The 22651-nt window shown below is 39.9% G+C and overlaps 1 protein-coding gene across 1 annotated transcript in view; it reads left to right on the plus strand.

Moving 5' to 3' along the window:
- The first annotated feature begins 5311 nt into the window (after positions 1–5311).
- The window catches only part of Meioc (meiosis specific with coiled-coil domain), a 28411-nt gene continuing 11071 nt past the window's right edge, over positions 5312–22651 (plus strand). The window contains 5 exon segments of the mRNA XM_087202481.1: positions 5312–5417; positions 10988–11145; positions 13381–13485; positions 15225–17097; positions 17663–17797. Of these exon segments, the coding sequence (XP_087058607.1) occupies positions 5412–5417; positions 10988–11145; positions 13381–13485; positions 15225–17097; positions 17663–17797 (2277 nt within the window). The 5' untranslated portion in view covers positions 5312–5411.

Raw genomic sequence — 22651 nt, forward strand, 5'->3', positions numbered from 1 at the left:
GCATGCGAGTGCACACATGTGTGTCTGTGTGCACACGTGTGCGTGTGTCTGTCCAGGTGCATGTGTGTGAAAAATCTGTGGAAAAGGTAAAACAGGGGGAAACAACTTAGTAGATATGGAATATTCTTTTGGGATTTTGAAAGAAATTTTGGGACTAGAGGGAGGTGGTGTTTGAATGACACTGTGAATGTCTCAAGCTATGAGAATGTCTGCTTTATTTTATGTTTTGTTTTGTTTTTCGAGACTGGGTATCATTGTGTAGCTCAGGCTGGACTTGAACTCACTTCAGGTTCCCTGGAACTCATGGCGATCCTCCTGCCTCAGCGTCCTGAGAAGACATCGGCGTGGCTGTGAGGCTCCCATGCTGGTTTTCGGGACTGGGCTGGGCAGTGCTACAGCATCGGCTGTGTGGGTGACAAGAGCCTGTGTGAGGAGCCCCGTGCATGCTGACCTCACTGCACTCAGTCACACGTCTCATCACAGCCCGTGTGTTCGTCGCCCGCGGCTGCGCCATTTGGGAGAACCATGCAGCAGTTACAGACTTGTGTTTTAACTCACTGGGGGCTCACGGGGTCAAGCACACGTGTGCGTGTATTTACTGCTTGCTTTATGCTACTGCGGGTCAAGCACAGGGTGCTCTTCCATGGAGCGACATCCCCAGACCTTTTTCTTTTTGAAAATTTTGAGACAATCTCACTAAGTTCTGCAGGCAGGATTTGAACCTATAATCCTCCTGCCTCCGCCTCCCTGAGTTCTGGGGTACAGACCTGGGCTACTGTGCCTGGCTCCAGCTCTTTTTATTTAATTATTAAACATGGATTTAATTTCTTTCTTTTTTTTTTTTTTTTTGTACCAGGGATCGAATTTGAGTCCTTGCATTTGTGAGGCAGGTGGCGGCACCACTGAGCTAAATCCCTGCCCCAACATGGGTTTAATTTCATAATTTAACAAGTTAAAATAGTTTCTGGTAGCTATAGGATAGCAATGCACAGTGTATCCAATGGTTTTTGCACATGATGTTGTTGTAATCACGAATACAACATCCTGATGCTAGAAATGGGAAGGTTGTTGATTGATTCATCTTTGAAAGTGTACAGTTGCGACCAGACGTTTATTCAGAGAAAAGTGACCGTGTCTCTTTCCTGGGCTTTTATGAACAGACCTTCCCAAGGAAAACACCCCTCGCTTCAGAGCCGCCCCATTTCTGCCCCCTCTTTGGCAGCTCAGAGGTTTGGAACAACCATTTCCAAGGGCAAAGGGCAAAGAGGGTGAGATGGGATCGGGATTCTGATGAGCGCCTGGAAACTCACCAAGAGCTGCAACCACTTCTATGGCACCAGCCCCTGTGTGTTAGTTTCATACAAACAAGTTGGAATACCCCACTAGTGTTGTGTTGCTCTTATTTCTTTTTTTTTTGGTACCGGGAATCAAACTCAGGTCCTTGTGCTTTTGAAGCAGGCAGTAGAACCACTGAGCTAAATCCCGGCCATAGTGTTGTGTTGCTTTCTTTTAAAAAATCTTATCATAGGGCCGGGGATTTAGCTCAGTGGTTCCGCCGCCTGCCCTGCAAGCACAAGGACCCGAGTTCGATCCCCGGTACCAAAAAAAACACAACCTTATCATAAAAAAGTAATAAAAGAAGCTTTGTTCTTATATACATTAACTATATTGTATATCATATACTTTCTATATGGCCTACGACAGTTCCCCCTTCCTCAGTGTGGTGCACACAGGCCATGCGGGGCTACTGCACACCCGGGTCCCAAACACTGCTGCTCAATCGAAACATGACAGCCACGTGTGTGCAAACCTCTCTGGGAGGTGTTAGCTCTGCACCAACTCCCCATGGCCAGCGTTGCCATTACATACTGCAATCAGGCGCTAATAAAAATTTAAAATAAAAAAATAAACAGAAACAGGTGGAATTTATTCTGACAATGTATTTAGTCTCATATATCACAAATCTAATTTCAATGTTATCAATATAAAAATTTACCGATGAGCTACTGTACATTCTTTTTTTTTTTGCCACGTTTACTTTATTTATTTTTATGTTTTTGGTACTGGAGATCAAACTCTGGTCCTTGCGCTTGCGGAGCAGGCGGCAGAACCACTGAGCTAAATCCCCGGCCCTGCTGTACATTCTTTTTGTCATCTGAGTCTTTGGAAGCTGGGGTGTATTACACACTCCCATGTGCCTCAGTTCCTGCCAAGCCACAAACAAGCCTTCAGACTCGAGCACCTGGAGCCCTTGGGTGCTGCTGAGATGCACACGTTGGTTGTCCCCACTCACCCATGTGGGGTTTGGTTGGGCCCAAGATGCATCTTCCTAACAGCCCCCCGTAGCGCTGAACTAAAGGTCTGAGGGTCACTGGGAGAGCTACTTGTGGAGAAGCTGGAGCAGGAAGAAAAGGGGGAAAAGCAACTGAGCACTGAGGGATAAGACCCTGTGGCTACTGAGTCACACACTGAGTTGGAACCCATGTTATTTCCCATGGAGATGAATTCAGAGCCCTCTCCCTGGCATCAGGTGGAGCCACATACTAGAGGGACTAAAAAATATGGTGTTTAAAATTTTTTAAATGTATTGCAATAAAAGATGCATTGCCATCACCTTCATCAAAATACCCCCACGTACTTTTAACATGCTCATCCCATCACTCTGAACTTTCTGGAGCAGCTCTGGAGTCCTCTCCTGAGTGTCTTTAGTTGTGCTGTCCTGGCTGCCCTCATGTCCTGAACTGACTCAAAATGTTTATCTTTTGTGTTCATGTTGACTTTGGGGGAGATTCAGGAGGGCCATGGTACCAGATCTGGCAAATCAGGTGGACCAGGACACATTGTGATGTTTTTTGGGGCCTGCCTTTCCATTGGATGGCACTCAGTGGTAGTATTCACTTTTTTTTTTTTTTTTTGGAACTGGGGATCGAACTCAGGTCCTTGGGCTTGTGCAGCAGGTGGTGAAACCACCGAGCTAAATCCCTGGCCCAAAATTTTAAGATGGAATCTTTTTTTTTTTTGGTGCCGGTGATTGAACTCAGGCCCTTGCGCTTGCACAGCACGCAGGGAAACCACTGAGCTAAATCCCCGGCCAGCATTCACTTATTTTTGATCACACCTCATAAAGATACTCACAGAGAGGACTGAGAGAACTGCTTCAGAAACTGGCAAGAAGATGGGATAAGTGTGTTCTGAGTGAGGAGGAGAATTTTGAGGGGATTAATGGCAATATGTCTTTCACTGTGATGTTTCTTTAAAAATTTAAACATACATTTTTTTTTAATCGCCCCTTGTATATCTTCAATTGGTTTTTTTAGACAAGGTCTCACTCCTAACCCAGGCTGGCCTTGAACCTTCACTGATTCTCCTGCCTCAGCCTCCTGAATACTGGGATTACAGGCCTGTGCCACCACACTTGTTTCAATTTTCAAAAATAAGTGCTTTATTGGAACTCAAAGGTTTACTTAAGAGAATAGTAAAATCCTATTTTATCATTTAAGATATTAATGGAGGACAGACTGACTCTTAAAAATGAAAACAATGTTTTTATTACAAAAGAAAAATATTTAAGTATCTGTAAAGTATTTAAATGCCTTCATTAATGTATCTGAACAATACTGCATTACACATTGTCTTGCAGAGTAGAAAACTACAAGCTACATTCTGCAGAAACTTTTTTGGGGGGGGGAATGGGTATAAACTGTACCTAGTTCTAACAAAAAATGCTCTTAAAATTTGTTTAAAATGCACTAGTAAATTCTGATTCACTTAAATATTCTCAAATAGCAGTTGGAAAAAGTTTGTACTTGGCACCATCTTTGTGAATTAGATCATTATTACTGAAATGTAATTAATATTATTACATAAAATGCCTTTCATTTTGTTCATATTTAGAAACATTTAATAAATGTAAAACGGTCACCATCCCCTCAAAAAACGATGAAGGCAGAGAACATAAAAAGACAAGTATTTGAGTATTCCCAACTTTCTCATTTTAACTGTGTAAGACTGAAACCAACCTATCCAACCTTCGTACACATGGTCAAAATTAGATCTTCAAAAAAGTGTAAGAGCTGACAGAACTAACTACATACTAAATACCTGCATGCTACCAAACTGTCTCCTTTGCTAATGTATTCACTTGAGTTTAACAGTTAAATTTTCCTATAATGCTTATTTCTTAAAATACACCATACTAATATTGGACAAGGAAGAAAGCAGACAGTAGTGATGGTTGTACAACATCGTGAATATATCTCATGCTACTGAATCGTACACTTTTGCCTTTAAAAAAATCATGGGGTCGCACAATTTTCAAGATCCTTCTGGGGGACTGCGGGGCGGGAAAAGGACGCAGGGCTCTGCGCAAGGGAGGAGCGCGGCTGGCAGAGTCACCTGCAGCCCGCGACACGACGCAGGGACCAGAAGTAGAAAGGTAGAAGCCGGAAGCAGCCATGGGACTCATGGCATGGAGCTCGTCCACCTGCGCCAGGTTCTGCGAGTGTCTCGCGCGCCGCTGTTTCTCTAGCTTGGTTTACTAACAGTGCGCACTCTACAGTGTCTACCTCAGCACCTTTGGGGTTTCAACACATTTTGTGTCCCTTTATGAGCATCACCCAGGAGGCGCGTTTCTGGGACCTCGTATCCCGTGAGTCCACCGACAGGGCCGCCGCTCGGCCCACAGCGGCCCCTCTCGGGAGGGAAGGTGGCGGACTTTGCTCAGGGGTCACACTGGCCCGGACACGTCACCCGGACCCCGGGGCGCGGGCACTTTCCTCAGACTGGTCCACAGCCGCTTCGCGGGGGAACGCCACTATGCACGTGTCTTGGGCGGCCCAGGGCATTTTGGGAACTAAGGGAGGGACCGAGGGACAAAATTGCCCTTGTTGGCTCTGGGCGCGCAGGGAGGTTGTCATTCAGTTGCCCCTTGACCTCTCAAAACTGCCAAGCTCCCGCACCACTTTCACTCGACAGACTGCGCTCTCCGCTGCGCTATTAGCCAATCATCGGTCAGTTCTTGATCCGCGCGGGCCAATCCCCACCGCCCTCACTTTGAGCGGGAAAGACTCAGATGCTGCCGGAGAGCGAGGCCGGCCACCCGCTGCTGCAGAGGCCTGTCTCCGAGGGTAACAGCCCCCAGGGCGGGTGCCCATTGGCCGGGCTGCGGGCCAATGAGGGGCGCGCGGCCGGGGGCGGGCCCGGCGGGGTGTGGCGTGGCGTGGCGGGCGGAGGGTCGCGTGTGGGTCGCGAGCCAGGCCCTAACGGCCTCTCCCGACGGCTTCCGTCCGCTGCCCGCTCGCCCGCCCGCCGCGGCCCACAGAGCCGGTTCCGGCCGCCGCCGGGAGGGGCACGGGGTGCACGGCAGGCCGGGCCTCGACGCACGCGTCCGCCAGCCGGCGGGCTGGGCCGCCATGGAGGTGAGCGCCGGGCACCTCCGGCCGGCTGAGGGGGCTGAGGGGGCTGAGGTGCGGGGTGCGGACGGTGAACCGAGACCGGCTGTGGGGACAGCGGGGCGGCCGGGGACCTGGCCTGGAAAGGGGAGGAGGGAGGAAGCGACGAGGACGGAGGGGACCTGAGGAGGACGGGAGGGCCCGACGGGGGAAGAAGGGAAGGGAAGGGAAGGAGAGCAAGAAGGAGGGTCAGGCCGGGGATTTGGCGCGGTGGCGCTGCACCTGGCTCTCAGGCGTAAGGTCCTGGTTCAATCCCGACCCCAACCCCGATTCCAAAACAGAGAAGGGCTAGGAAGACGCGAGGGGCGAGGCGGGAGGACGAGGCCGGAGCGGACCGGGCGGGAGGCTGGAGAAGCCCAGAGCGCCCTGGGGTGTGGCCGACTACTGCTGGGCGTGCCGGGAGGGGCAGGCCCGTGGGTGACACCCCCTCGCCAGACCCCGGACTGGGGGACCCGGGGTCCACTTGAAGTCTGGACACTGTGAACACAGTCCACACAGGTCTGACCACAAGTTAAGGAGCAAGTTTCCATCTTCCCTCTGTATCTTATGTCAGAAATCTGGTTTTCTTGTTTGTTTTGGTACTGGGGATTGAACCTGGGGCCTTGGCACTGAGCTACAACCCAGGGTTTCACTAAGTTGCCCAGGCTGACTCAAACTTGGAATGCTCCTGCCTCAGCCTCCCAGAGTGCTAGAATGACAAGCGCGCACCACCATGCCCAGCTCAGAAATGTTCTTTAAAGAGGCCAGGTCATACTTATTTATTAAGAACAAATTTTCTTTTAATTTTAAACATAGTTTGTTAATTTTAAGGGAAATTTTTCCTTATTCCTTTGTTCTCCAGCTTTAACAATGTCTTTAATTACTTGCTACCAAGACATTTCCTTTTGTTAAGCATATTAAGAAAACGAGGCCGGTTGTGGTGGCTCACATCTGTAATCCCAGCACCCGGGAGGCTGAGGCAGGAGGATCTCTGTGTTTGGGGCCAGCCTGAACTGCATAGTGAAACCCTGTCTCAAAAAGACCAAAAAGAAAGAAAGAAAAAAGAAAAGAAAACGTAGGGCAATGTAAGTCATTTCATTTGAAATAATTTAACCAGGACATCAGTGCTGATATTGTTATAATTTATGGGGTTTTTGTTTTTGTTTTGTTTTGTTTTGTTTCCAGTACTGGGGGTTGAATTCAGGATTTTGCTCTTGCAAGCCAGGTGCAGTGCCACTGAGCTAAATCCCTGGCCCCTGTGTATTAAAAAAATACTTTGAACTATAACAATATATTTAAATACATTAATACATATAACCCACACTACAACCTTGCATAGTATTATGTCCACTGTACAGACTGAAAAACTAAGGCTCAGAGATCTCGGTCTGTGCCCTAAATGATAAATCCTAAATGGAATTCAGGTCTTTTCACTCCCAAGACCAGACTTCTACTGTTTGTGATGTTTATGTTTCTACTAAATGTATACTACTATTTCTATTAAATGTTTCTACTAAAATTTATTTGGATTTAATTTCAGGTAATTGTTTAAAGTATATCAGTGCTGGGCTGGGGATTTAGCTCAATGGTTCTGTCACCTGCCTTGAAAGCGCAAGGTCCCAAGTTCAATCCCTGGTACCAAAAAAAAAAAAAAAGTATATCAGTGCTATAAGTAATGCATTTTGGAGTTATCCTAATGTACATATTTCCAGGCTTTCGATTTTTACTGAAAAAGATCTAGATATTACAAGTGTAATTATATTTAAATTCACCATATTCAGTTGATTTATTATCCAAGAATACAACTTTAAATTAGTCCTTTAAAGGGGTTTAACTTTAATTTTTCTGACATTTATACACCTTGACTTTTATATACCTCTTTAAGTGGTACTGGGGCTTGAAACCAGGGCCTTGCACATGCTATACGCATGCTTTACCTGAGCTCCGGCCCCAGCCCCAGAACTTCCCTCACAATGGAAAATGTACTTGAAAGAATAAAATGTATTTAGTTCCAGACATTGTTTATCTCATTTACTATTATACAATCTGAAAATATCCCTTTCGTCTAAGCATTTATTTCACACATCCTTTCTTTCTTTCTTTCTTTCTTTTTTTTTTTTTTTTTTTTTTTTTTGTTACCAGGGATCAAACTCTGGTCCTTGCACCTGTGGGACAGGTGGTGGAACCACTGAGCTAAATTCTTGGCCCTAAGCATTTATTTCAAGAAGAATGTATTCATGCCACTTTGGATACCCCTATAAAGAGTTTTAATAGGCCTCTGATAAAAACTATGGTTATAAAATGCCAGGCATGGTGGTGCATGCCTCTTTTTTTTTTTTTTTTTTGGTACCGGAGATCAAACTCGGGACCTTGCGCTTGCAAGGCAGGCGCCGGAACCACTGAGCTAAATCCCCGGCTAGACCTTACACTTTCAAGGCAGGTGCCGGAACCACTGAACTAAATCCCTGGCCCAGCATGCCTCTTTAATCCCAGCACTCAGAAGGCTGAGGCAGGAGGATTGCCATGAGTTCAAAGCCAGCCTGAACTACATAGTGAAACCCTGTCTCAAAAAAACCCCCAAAAACTATAGTTATGAAAAGTTCTGAAAATAAAAGCCTTTGCAAAAGTTGCTGCTAACTAACAGAAATTCTGGAAAAGTAGATTTTCGTGGCACTCAGCATAATCCCTTCTGTGCCTCTATTTCTTTTTTCTTTTTTTTTTTTTTTTTTTGGTACTAGGGATCAAACTTGGATCCTTACTCTTGCGCAGCAGGCGGCAAAACCACTGAGCTGAATCTCCAACCCTGTGCCTCTATTTCTTAAGAACAGCATGCTTTCTGCAGAAAAATTATACTATGTAGGTATTAAATAATAATTATAACAATTTAAATAAACACTTGTAAAATATTTTGAGATTATTGAAGTTGGGAGACTAGAAAGTATGTCTTGGGCCGGGGATTTAGCTCAGTGGTTCCACCGCCTGCCTCACAAGTGCAAGGACCTGAGTTCCATCGCCGGTACCAAAAAAAAGATTTCTGCAATAGAAAGTATGTCTTAATTTTCATATTGTATTAATATAAACTCAGTATTACATATTTATTGCTTTTTAACTTTTTCCTTTTTCTTTTTTTGCTTGTTTTTTGAGAAAGGTCTCACTATTAGTCCAGGCCAGCCCTGAATTCACTGTATATTCAGGGTGGCCTTAAATTTGTGGTAATCCTTCTGCCTCAGCCCCAGGAATGCTTAGAGGTGTACACCCCACACCCTACTAATAATATTGTCTAGTGAGAACAAACATTTAGAAATACTTTGATCTAAACATGGGTTTTCTCCTTATATAAATTTTATTTTTTGGTACCGGGGATCAAACTTAGAACCTTGAACTTGAGAGGCAGGCGCAATGCCACTTCTTTATATAAATTTTTACCAAGAAAATAAAAGCATTTAAAAAATATTTTTAGCCAAGTGCAGTGATATGTATCTGTAGTCCTGGCTACTTGGGAGGCTGAGGCAGGAGGATCATTTGAACCAGGGGTTGGAGGTTGCTTGGGCAGTAGAGTGAGACTGTCCTAAAAAAAACCCTGGGTTTTGTGGTGCACACCTATAATCCCATCAATTCTGGAGGCTGAGGCAGGAACAACCAACACCAGTGTGGCGAACTTAACACTCAGTGGTAGAGAACACCTGGGTTTGATCCCCAATACCTTATAAAACACACACACATATTTTAGGTGCTGGGGCTATAACTTAGTGGTAGGGTGCAGGTGAGGGATGGTGTGTGGGGTTCAATCCCTAGCACTAATAGCACACCCCAAAAAACAACATATACCCAAAATTACATCTCTTCTGTAGTTATACGAAAATATTTCTATTGTGCTTATGTTAGGATAATAGTTATAAAAATCTCAAGTTTTAATAGGTCCTTTTTGAGAGCTAAAAATTGTAAATGTGTACTTTCAGAGTTCTTTAAGGAAACATTTTTTAGAATAAATGGCTAAATTTGTTTAATCTCTTTCTGTTTGTTAAATTCCTTCTATTTTATATTACTTTCATGGCATCTCAGAGCTATTTAGAAGGAGGAAGGTTGTAATTCATTAACATCTTAAATTCCAAACTTTTTGGGCTGGGGATTTAGCTCAGTGGCACTGACCGTGTCTGCCTCACAAGTGCAAGGTCCTGAGTTCGATCCCTGGTAGCAGGAAAAAAAAAATTCAAACTTTTTATCATTATTCAATGCACCAGAAAAAAAGGAAAATGAGTTTGTAGAGTATTTTTCTTCTAATTGTAGCAACATCTATAAAACTTCTGAAGAGAGCATAATATTTTATATATCAATTCAAATTTAAAGTATCCCTTGGACATAGAAAATGAGATGAAAATTAAGGACCCTGGTTTTTTTTTGTTTTTTTTTTAAACGGCTTTGGCTAGGAGTAAGAAGCTCTTGAGTTTTGGTTTAATTTTTATCATGTATTGGCTGAGTAACTTGTAATCTGTTTCCTACTTTTTAAAATAGAGATATAACCAGGCTGGGGATTTAGCTCAGTGGGGCCACTGCCTGCCCTACAAGGTCCCGAGTTCAGTCCCTGGTACCACTAAATAAATAAATAAATAAATAAAATAGAGATATAACCACTGTTACAGTGTTGACTAAATACAATAATGTTAAGTGGAATTTCTTTGAAAATTGAAAAATTCTATATAAATGTACTTTTTAAAGATTCAAGCTGGGGATTTAGCTCAGTGGTGCCATGGCTGCTTTGCAAGCTCAAGGTCCTGAGTTTGATCCTCAGTACCAAAAATCCCAAAAAAAACCCCAAGGATTGGAAGCATTAATATGATTTATTTCAAATAACAGTGCTAGTATCCAAGTATTCACATATTACTCATCTGTTGAAAATATTAAAACTGCAATAATTGTAGTTATTTTTTAAATTTGTTTTTGTTCAGACGGGATCTCACTGTGCAATTCAGGCTGGCCTTGAACTCACTATGTAGTGCAGGCTGTCCTGGAACTAATGGTTACCCTGCCCTTTGAGTCCTCCAGCCTCCTCCTCCTCCCTGTGAAGTTCTCTTCCTCTCTGTCAGATCCTCCTCTCTCACTATCCGATCCTCTTCCTCTTCCTCCTATTCCTCCTCCTCAGGTCTTCCTCCCCACTTCTTTTCCTTGGCTAATTGCAGATATTTTAGACCAGGGATCAGCAACAAGGGGCTAGATCTGACCAGTGCCTGTTTTGTGAGTAAAGTTTTATTGAAACACAGGCATGCCCATTTGTTTATATATTCTCTGTAGTTATTTTGGTGCCAGAAAAAACATAGTTGACAAATTTCAACAGACCTCATTGTCTAGCAAAGCCTGGATATTTACTCTCTGGCCTTTACAGAAAAGTTGGCCAATTCCTTGTATAAAGTAAGCTCAAGTAGCTTAAATCTGGATTTGAGTGTAATTGTCCCAACCCTTTATACCTATGCTATTTCCTCTGATTTCATATTATTTTGTTAATCTATTGTAAATGGAAGCCTTAATGTGTTTAATATACAAACATGTTCTTAAAATTTCAGAACGAAGATAATGTAGATCTAAGACAGACCTACACTCCACTTTCTTCACCAACAGAATATGCGCGTTCTATAGATTCTTCACTTTTCTATGCACCACGGTCTACTTATGGAGATGATATTAAACAACCTTCTAATTCTCAGATCAATATAAAGAACAGGTAAATGAATACATTAGATTTCTTAGGCAAAATGAGGTATCATTAAGTTTAATTACATAGGAACCAAAGTGTAAAGTACTCAATTCCCTAGTTAAGCATTTTAATGTTGTGGCGTTATACTTTTGTTTATCAAACTTTTTGGAAAGCCTAAACTAGACAGTTATTTGTGTATAATTTTTAGTTTAGTCCTTAACTCATTAGAGAGAATGTTTAGTACATAAATCTTAAGTTCTTCCAAGTATTTTATCTTTTTCAGTACTGAGATCAAATTCAGGACTTTGTGCTTGCCAGGCAGGCATGGCACCACTGAGCTACATCCCCAGCCCATAGAATTAAAATTTTTAGATCTATTTTATCTTTTTTTTGTATCTGTGTGTGGTATAAGGAAGTGAATTCAGGACCTCATACATGCTGGGTAAGTGCAATACCACTGAGCTACATCCTCAGCCGTAGATCTGTTTTGTTTTGTTTTTTAATCCAATTCTTTTTTGTTTTTTGTTTTATGAGACAGGGTCTTGCTATGCAGTTGAGGCTGGGCTTGAACTCACAGCGATCCTCTTGCCTCAGCCTTCTGAATGCTAGGATCACAGGCGTGCACCACTGTGCCTGGCCTCTTTTATTTATTTATTTATTTATTTATTTATTTATTTTGGTACCGGGGATCAAACTCTGGACCTTCCGCTTGCACGGTAAGCAGTGGAACCACTGAGCTAAATCCCCAGCCCTGTTTTTTATTTTTTTGAGACAGGGTCTTGCTGTGTAGTTCAGGCTGGCCTTAAACTCACTGTGTAACCCAGGCTAGCCTCAAACTCACAGTGATCCTCCTGTCTCAGCCTCCCAAATGCTGGGATTACAGATGTGTACCACCATGCCCAGCTTTTTAATCCAATTCAAAGTTTTCAGTAATTTAAAATACTTTTCTATTCTACAGATAATAAGGGACAATTGTATATTAGATGCTTTCCTACTAAAGACACTAGAATTAACATGCCAAGTCTTTTTTTTTTGTTTGGTACCAGGGATCGAACTTGGGACCTTGCACTTTCGAGGCAGGCACCAGAACCACTGAGCTAAATCCCTGGCCCAACATGGCAAATATTATACCTGTGCATATAATTTTAAAGTTTAATTTAAAATACAAGTTTCTCTGTATCTCAAATAATCATTCAACCATTCAGGAGATAATAGTTGATTACTAATGCTTACCCTTCTGGTACCATGATCGATTAAACATTTGAGTATTAGGCAGATATAACATTTTTATTTTAGAACATCTCAACACTTTGGAATGTTGGAAATAACATATTTAAAAGGCAAGAAATTATATTTAAAACAAAACATTATTTCTGGGAAGGAATTATCAAAACCATGAGAAGTAAAAAACAGCAATTTTCTATGTGCTTGTGGTTTTTTTCATTTTATATTATTTATTTAGACAGTATTAGTTGGTGGGATCTCAAAGACATGGGACTCCAACCAGTCACTACTTTGACAAGGATTTAGGGATGGCCCTTCAGTTTATTGTATTTTAAGGACAACTGCAAAATTGCCATGGAAACTAGAATGACCATATGACAATTCACTTTGATATGTGATATTTAATGTAAGGAGTCTCAATACAGCAGCAGGTTCATGTGGTCTTTAAATCACAAGTGAAGAAGCTGAGCAGGTGATGATGGAATAAATGAAGTATCATAGAACCAGGCATGCTTTTAGGAGTAGCTATGGTACAGCATGTCTGTGACATTGTAGCTCTTTGTTTTTTTTTTTTTTCAGTACTGGGGATTGAACTCAGAACCTCACACTTGTAAGGCAGGTGGCTGCACCACTGAGCTATATCCCTGGCCCACTCATATGTTTGTTGGTCACCTGAAATGAACAGCATGTGTTAGGGAGGAATAAGAGATAAACATACATTATGAAGTAGACATAGGAGAGAATTTATATAGTATAGGTATCATGCCAGAGTAGTAAGTATTCTTGAGTTCTTGTTCCCTCTTTTTTTTGGGGGGGGGGGGACCAGGGATTGAACTCAGGTCCTTGCGCTTGCGCAGCAGGCGGCGAAACCACTGAGCTAAATCCCTGGCCCTTGTTCCCTCTTCTTTTGAAATGATGGTATAAAGTTAATCCAGGTACATTAGAAAAAAACAATAGTAGAATATGTCTGGAAGGAAAAATCAATATATTGTGTTTAACATGAATAAAATAGTTTACATGTTACTTATTTCTTTTCAGGATTCAAACTGAAAGAAATGACTATGGCAGCGAAACAGATTTATATGGACTTGTGTCTAACATTTTGGAAGAACAAGATAAGTCACAGCCATATTTTCCTGAAGGGTTAGTATGGTGTATAAACTTTATAATGTATAATAAGATTTTAAATTCACATACATTAGGTTACCCTGTTTATTAACTTTTATTTTTAGTTAATAGTGGATCATCCGACAGTAGACATATTAATTCAGGTATTTGTTGCTAGGAGCCTTGATTTTACTGAAGTAATTGTCATAGAATTGAAAGTTCAGTCTAAGGTTTTATTTGCTTAAGAACTTTCATTTGAAAATTTATTCTTGTATAATTCAGAGCTATTTCCCTTGAGTTCATAAGCTAAAGTTTGACTTAAAGAGTATAAATTCCGAGGAGCTTTTATATATAGATCCCAAAGAATAAAACTCATTAGTCATTACAGAAACATATGTGGATTTTATTCATGTGGTAGAAGTTTTTAAAATATTGTTTTAATTGGGTGTGGAAGACATATTACCAAAACACCCTATTTCATAAACAGGAAAATATGCTGCACACATCTAACTAATTTCAAACATACTTTAAGCAAAACAGATCTTTTTTCATTAAAAAAAATTGTGGTCAACAGTACTTTTGTATTATATAATAATCTAATCAAAGGAAAAAAGCCTTTCTTATTCTCTACTTATGATAAACAATTCCTCTAAGACCCCCAAGTTACCAGCCTGAAGGCCTTACTTAATGCCTCTTGGCAAAGTACAGTAAAGACCTAATAAGATTAAAATGAACACAGTTAAGGGTTGCTTAATGATGGGGATAGGTTCTGAGAAGTGCATTAATAATTGATTTTGTTGTCATTCAAATAAACATTATCGATGTGTACTTATACAAATGCAGATGCTGTAAGTTAGTCACTCAACATGGCCTCTTGGTGCAATCAGTGTAACACAGCATGATTTTACATTAGCTTTAAAAACAAGACTAGCCGGGGATTTAGCTCAGTGGTTCCGGTGCCTGCCTTGCAAGCGCAAGGTCCTGAGTCCTATCCTGGGTACAAAAAACAAACAAACAAACAAAAACAAGCCTAAAAGCTAGGTGCAGTGGTGCGCACCTTTAATCTTAGCACCCTGGGAGATTGAAGTAGGAAGATCACAAGTTCAAGCCCAGCCAGGGGAATTTAAAAACTTATCACAAAATAAAAACATAAGGGCTGGGAATGTAGCTTAGTGTGAAAGCACTGGGTTCAATCCCTAGTATTTCAAAAAACAAAACAAGTATAGTATAGTAAAAACACAAACCAGTAAATATTCTTTACCATTATATAATACTACATACTGTACATAATTATGTTATACTTTTATATGACTATGCAATCATATATGTAGTAGGTTTGTTTACACCAGCACCATAAACACCTAGGAGTGCCTTGGGCTACAGTGATATTATGATGATTATGTGTCATGAGCAACAGGAAATTTTCAGCTTCATTACAGTTGTATATGTGGTCTGTTGTTAATTGAAAAGTCTTTATCAGTGCATGACTGTTTATAGAGCATAAAGCACATTTCATATGATAGAAAATTATTTGGAGATGGGCCAGGGATTTAGCTCAGTGCTTCTGTCGCCTGCCTCTCAAGCGCAAGGTCTCGAGTTTGATCCCTGGTACCAAAAAAAAAAATTATTTGGGGTTGAAGGTAGCTTGTAAGTCAAGATTTGAAAATGGGGGGGGGGGCAAAATAAATGTTTTTAAAAATCTTTCCTATCTTTTTCACTGGGGAAATAATGTCTTTAAAACTTAAGTTGTAATTAAATATATTTACTTGTTCTAGGACCTGCTCCTCTAATTTAAAGTCAGTTTGGCCAATGAATACAAGCAGATTTGTAGATCACCATGACCTCTTAACAGAAACCAAAAGGCCAGTAGACACAGCTGTCTCTCAACAATCTTTTTATAGTGGTGAATCCGTGTCAGCAATGGAAAAACAATACCTTCATAGTAATAATCTCCTACCACAACAAAAAATAGATGAACTCTATCATGGATTTACTGGTTTAGACCTGGATGAACAATGGATGTATCCCGCACGAAGTGATCATTCTAACTGTTATAATAGTCAGACAAATGATACAGCTAAGGCAACATTCCAAGAATATCCATTTATCAAGAACTGTCTTGCACCACAAACTTGTCTGTCTGATATTGTGAAAGAATCAGGAATTGATATTTACCCTTATGGAAGAGAGAAAATATTTGCTAAAGGTCTTGAAGCACCATTACAACAAAAAAGGGCAGAGATGTTTCCTTCCCAATTTAATAGATACAGTGAAAATGCAGATTATTGTAGGTACCCAGAATATGCTCATCCTAATAAAGCTAAGCTTAATAAATGTTCAAATTTTAGTGTCCAAGATGGTAAAAAATTAGCCAATGGCACATCTGAAACACCAACTGTAGAAGCAGATGGCTATACAAAGTTATTTCAGGTTAAATCAGCAAGTCAGAAAAAAATGGAGGACACACTATCTGACCAGCAAAATTTCACATTTCCCAAAACCGCACTACATCTGGCAGAAAAACAGTTTGGAAAGGAAACAGGATTCGCTGCTGATTTTGCCTTAAAGTCAGAATATGGACTAAAACCTCACACAGCTTGCCCAGCTAATAATGATTTTGCTAATGTCACAGAAAAGCAACAATTTGCTAAAGCTGAGATCCCAAATTCTGAGTACTTTAAATCAGTGAATTTATTATCAAACTCAGCAACATCCGCAGGAGGTATCAATTTAAACAGACCAACTTGGATGAATGTTCAAACAAAGAATAACACTGCTATTCCTTATCGAAATCAAGGTAACTTGATGAAATTAAATTGTCATTTAAGTGCAGCTCCAAAAGGTTCTAACCATTATTCAGATTTCCCCCAGCTACCCTCCACAAATTTAACCCCAAATAGCAATTTATTTCAGAAGTATTGCCACGAAAACCCTTCAGTGTTTTCTAGTTTTGATTTCAATTACAATGGTGCAGAAAGAATTCAATCTGTCAATCACATGGAAGGACTGACAAAGACTGGAGAAGAAAATCTCTTTGAATTGGTTATGGATAAAAAAGTGAAGCAGCCAAATGGATTTTCTGATAACCATTCAGTTCAGCAGTATGGGATCACTGAAAATGTAAACAAACATAATTTTCAAGCCAAGCCCCAGAGCGGACATTATGATCCCGAGGAAGGTCCAAAGCATTTAGATGGCTTATCTCCAAATACATACCAAGAGCTGTTGGAGGTACAGGGGCATTTTAATAGCCACAGACAAGGAAGTGGAGACAACAATATTAATAGCCATGTGAATCACACACAGGCCTCATGCTTCTCTAATAATTGTATGATGGGAGATTTAAGGCATAATCAGGGTTTTCAACAACTTAGTTCAAATGGGTTTCCCCTAAGATCCACTCACCCATTTGGCCATTCAGTTCTTCCACTGTTGGATTCCTATGATTTGTTTTCTTATGATGACTTAAGCCACTTATATCCTTATTTTAATGATATGATGTGTTGTGATAGTTCCTTTTCTGGTTTGATGCCAACTTTTGGATTTCAAAGACCAATTAAAACCCGTAGTGGACCAGCCAGCGAACTCCATATTCGTCTAGAAGAGTGCTATGAACAGTGGAGAGCACTAGAAAAGGAGAGGAAAAAGGTAACCCAGTTGTCCATTTAGGAATAACGTAATCTGTTCCCTCTGCCTGTCTCCACTTTGCTTACCTTAGTGCAGCTTAAGACTGCCTTATTCTATACTGAATTATTTTATGTATACAGTTTTTAAGTTCATGACTATGAAGAATTAGCTAGGTTAAAGACTAAAACTTGAGTTTTAAAATAATTGTTGCCAATATTCTAATTTTTAAAGTATGTCTATGGAGTAGATTTTTTTTCTTTATTGGGTTAAAAGTTTATTTCTTTGAGGGGCTGGGGATTTAGCTCAGTGGTTTCTCTGCTGCACAAGAGCAAGGACCTGCGTTTGATCCCCGGTACAAAAAAAAAAAGTTTATTTCTTTGAAAACTATAGTAGTATTTGAGTCTTTTATATGTATTAAGTATAACAAAAATACTGTCACCCTATGATTTATATTTGTTGCCCTTTGATACCAAACCAGAATTTTTTTAAAGGGGTAATTTTATTTCTTAGGACTATGAAAAATATTAATCATAGTTGAATTATATTTAGAAAATTCAGCATCTAAAAGTTACATGATTTTTTACAGACTGAATTAGCTCTTGCCAAGAATTATCCAGGAAAAAAAGTATCCAGTACTAACAATACTCCAATTCCAAGGCTGACCTCCAACCCATCTAGAGTTGATCGCTTAATTGTGGATGAACTTCGGGAACAAGCGAGAGTAAGCTGTAAAAAGATCCAACAGTGGATTTTTAAATTACTTGATAAAATACTAAAACATTAAAGCATGTTAGCATTCTGAAGGATTTTTTTTTATTTTTTTGCATAAATTCTTTTATTGTTACATTTTAGGTATATAATACGTTTACATTTATCATTGGTTGCTTTTACCTGTACATGATGTATCTTGGTTCTTATTTTTTCCCCATTACCTGTGCGCCCTTCACCCCTCCACCCTTCCCTATTTATATAGGCTTCGTTTCCATTTTTTTTTCTTTTCTCATAATTTTTCCTTTCCATTCTTTTCTTTCCCCATCTCCTCCCAACACCCCTACCTCTTTGGACCTTTTCCTGTTTCAAAGTATCAATTATTCATTATTAATCCTTTTAATCCTTATTTACATTTTCAGTTTCTCACACTAGAGAAACTATTTGGTATTTACACGAGTGTTCTATTTATTTCACTTAAGAGTATGGCCTCAATATGCATCCATTTAGCTATAAATGACTCTAGCTTCTCATTCTTTATGGCTGAGTAGTACTCCATTTTATAAAAAAACCCCACATCTTCTTGGGTACCAGAGATCGAACTCGGGTCCTTGTGCTTGCACAGCAGGCGGTGAAACCACTGAGCTAAATCCCCGGCCACGTACATCTTCTTTATCCAGTTTCCAATTGGTGGACACTTGGGCTGTTTCCAAGCTTTAGCTATTACAAACTGTGCTGCTATAAACATGGGTGCACATATATTGCTGTGGTATGATTCTTTTAATTCTTTGGGGAAGATACCCAGCAGGGGTATACCTGGGTCAAATGGGACCTCCAGCCCTAGTTCTTTGAGGTGTCTCCACACTGATTTCCACAGTGGTTGCACCAGTCTGCACTCCCACCAGCAATGGAGAAGGGTTCCTTTCTCTCCACACCCCTGCCAGCATTCATTATTGGTTGATTTCTTGATAGCAGCCATTCCTTATGGGGTGAAGTGGAATCTCAGTGTTGTTTTCATCTGCATCTCTTGAATGACCAGTGATGTTGAACATTTTTTCATATGTTTATTTGCTGCTTTTACTTCTTTGTCTGAGAAATGTCTGTTCATTTCAGATGCCCATTTTTGAATTGGGTCTTTGAATTTGGGGGGTCTGATTTTTTTCAGTTCTTTATATATTCTAGATAGTAGTCCTTTGTCTGAGGTACAGCTGCTAAAAATTTTTTCCCACATTGTAGGTTGTCTGTTAGCTCAGTTGGTGGTTTCTCTTGCAGTCCAGAAGCTTTTTAATAAGATGAGATCCCAGTTGTTGATTCTTTGTGCTAGTTCCCGTGCTATTGAGGTTTTGTTCATAAAGTCTTTTCCTATGCCAATATCTTCAAGAGTTCTACCTAACTTATCTTCCAGCAAGTTTAGTTTTTCTGTCTTAATATTTAGATCTTTAATCCACTTCGATCTTAGTTTAGTGCATGGTGATAGGTAATGGGTCTAGTTTTAATCTCTGGCAGGCTGAAATTCAGTTTTTCCAACACCATTTATTAAATAGGCTATCTTTCCTCCAACGAGAGTGGTTGGCTCCTTTGTCAAAGATGAGGTGGCTAAGTATGTCTGAAGTTGTTTCTGCATCTTCTAATCTATTCCACTGATCCTTGGGTCTGTTTCTTTGCTAGTACCATACTGTTTTTATCACAGTAGCTTTGTAATATAGCTTCAAGTTTGGTATTGTGATACCCCACCCATGTCTCTGTTGCCTAGAATTGCTTTTGCTATTCTAGGTGTCTTCTGGTTCCAAATGAATTTTTGGATTGTTTTCTCTAGTTCTGTGAAGTATATAGTTGGAATTTCAATCAGCATTGCATTGAATCTATATAGTAGTTTTGGAAGTATGGCCATTTTCACTATATTGGTTCTTCCTACCCAGAAACAAGGGATATCTTTCCATTTTCTTATATCCTCCTCGATCTCCTTTTTCAGGGTGGTGTAGTTTTCAGTGTAGAGTCTTTTGCTTCCTTTGTTAGATTGATTCCTAGATATTTCTTTTTTTTGGATGCTATTGTAAAAGGAATTGTTTCCTTAATTTCTTTTTCAGTGAGTCTGCTATTTGTGTATAAGAAGGCTATTGTTTTTTGAGTGTTGACCTTATATCCAGCTACTCTACTGAATCTATCAATTAAGTCTAGAAGTCTTTTGGTAGAGTTTTTTGGGTCTTCTATGTAAAGTATCATATCATCAGCAAATAATGACAGTTTAACTTCTTCCTTTCCTATCTTTATTTCTTTTATTTCTTTCTCTTTTCTAATTGCTGTGGCTAATGTTTCCAGGACTATATTGATCAGGAGTGGTGATAGTGGGCATCCTTGTCTTGTCCCTGATTTTAGCGTGAAAGTTTTCAGTTTTTGACCCTTTAGTATGATGTTGGCTGTTGGTTTTTCATAGATAGCCTTAATCAGGTTGAGATAAAGACCTTCTATTCCAATTTTCTGTAGCGTTTTTATCATGAATGGGTGTTGGATTTTGTCAAATGCCTTTTCTGCATCTATTGAGATGATCATATGGTTTTTGTCCTTGACTCTGTTAATATAGTGTATTACGTTTATTGATTTACGAATATTGAACCATCCTTGCATCCTTGGGATAAATGTGACTTGGTCAGGGTGTATGATCTTCTTGATGACCCTCTGTATTCTGTTTGCCAGTATCTTGTTGAGGATTTTTGAATCTATGTTCATTAGGGAGATTGGCCTGTAGTTCTCTTTTTGGGTTGGGTCTTTCCCTGGTTTTGGAATCAAAGTAACACTTGCTTCCAGGAATGAATTTGGAAGCTTTGCTTCCCTTTCAATTTCCTTGATGAGTTTAAAGAGTAATGGCAATAGTTCTTCTTTAAATGTATTGTAGAATTCAGCAGTGAAGCCATCAGGACCTGGCTTTTCTTTGTTGGTAAATTTTTTATTACATTTTCAACTTCACTCATTGTTATTGAGGTGTTTAGAATTTCTATATCTTCTTCATTTAACTTTGGCAATTCATGTGTATCTAGGAATCTGTCCATTTCTTTTGTGTTTTCCATTTTATTGGAGTACAGGTTCTCGAAGTAGGTATTGATCCTCTGGATTTCTGCTGGGCCTGTTGTGACTTGCCCTTTTTCATTCTTAATTGCATGGATTTGAGCCTTTTCTTTCCTTTTATTGATAAGGTTGGCTAAGGGTTTATCGATTTTATTTATTCTTTCAAAAAACCAACTGATTCATTAATTTTTTTTGATTCATTAATTTTTTGTATCATTCTCTTAGTCTCTCTTTATAATTTCCTCTCTTGTGCGAGCTTTGGGTTTGTTATTCTCTTCTTTTTCTAGGAGCTTGAGGTTCTGCATTAGGTTATTTATCTGAGTTCTCTCTGTTTTCCTAATATGGGCATTCACTGCTATGAATTTCCCACATAGAACTGCTTTCATTGTGTCCCATAGATTCCTGTATGTTGTACTAGCATTATCATTACTTGTAGAAACTGTCCAATTTTTTCTTTAATTTCCTTTGTGACCCATTGGTTTTTCAGGAGGGTGTTATTCAATTTCCAGGTGTTTGTGGGAGTTTTGCAGTTTCTCATGTTATTGATACCCAATTTTATTGCACTATGGTCTGATAATATACAGGGGGTAATTTCAGTTCTCTTACATTGACTTAGACATATCGTATGAGCTAGTATGTGATCTATTTTGGAGAATGACCTGTGTGCCGCTGAAAAGGATATGTATTCCGATTTTGTGGGGTGGAACACTCTGTAAATACCTATTAAGTCCATTTGTACAATAGCTTGGTTCAGTTCTAGAATTTTGTTGTTAATTTTTTGTCTAGATGATCTGTCTATTTGTGATAGTGGGATATTGAAGTCCCCCACTACAGTTGTATTAGTGCTTATTTGGATTTTCATGTCCATTAATATTTGTTTTGTATAGTTGGGGGCATTTGTATTTGGTGCATATATATTTAGGATTGTCATCTCTTCCTCTTGGATTGTTTCCTTCACAAGGATGTAGTGACCATCTTTGTCTCTCTTAATTAGTTTTGGTTTGAAATCTACTTTGTCTACAAATAAGATTGCTACCCCTGCTTTTTTCTGGGTTCCTGTCACGTGGAGAGCTGTTTTCCATCCTTTTACTTTGTCTATGAATTTCTTTTTGAGTTAGGTGTGTTGCTTGTATACAGCATATTGCTGGATTTTGCTTCTTAATCCATTCTGTCAGTCTTTTTCTTTTGATTGGTGAATTGAGTCCATTAACATTGATAGTTATAATTGATAGATATTGACTCATCCTTGTCATGATGTTTTACTGTTGTTGGCTCTTTTATTTATTTCTTTTTCCCCCTTTCCCTTTAGTGTCTTACCTTGCCTGGTGGCTTCCCTCTGTTGAGCCTCATGGAGTTGTGACCTTTGTTGCCTTTTTCTAGAATATTCCTTAGAATTGTTTGGAGTGCTGTTTTGGTGTTCATGAAATTCTCAGGTGTTCTTTGTCATGGAAGTATCTAATTTCCCTGTTGGTTTTGAGAGATAATTTTGCAGGATACAACAGTCTAGGTTGGAAGTTATTTTCTTTTAGGGCTTGAAATACCTGACTCCAGGCTGTCCTTGATTTGAGGGTTTGTGTTGAGAAGTCTGCCATGATTCTGATGGGCTTTCCTTTATAGGTGATTTGTTTCTTTTCTCTAACTGCCTATAGGATTTTGTTCTTCTCCTGGGTTTCTGGGATCTTGACTATTATATGTCTAGGTATAGATTTTTTTTTATCATGGCTGGGTGGAGTTCTATATGCCTCGCTTATCTGTATGTCCAATTCTCCTCCTCTGCCTGGGAAGTTTTCTACTATTACTTCTG

The sequence above is a fragment of the Heterocephalus glaber genome, unplaced genomic scaffold (genome assembly GCF_053883595.1).
Source record: "Heterocephalus glaber isolate CG9 unplaced genomic scaffold, H.glaber_assembly_v1.0 deba00001773, whole genome shotgun sequence".
NCBI lineage: Eukaryota > Metazoa > Chordata > Mammalia > Rodentia > Bathyergidae > Heterocephalus > Heterocephalus glaber.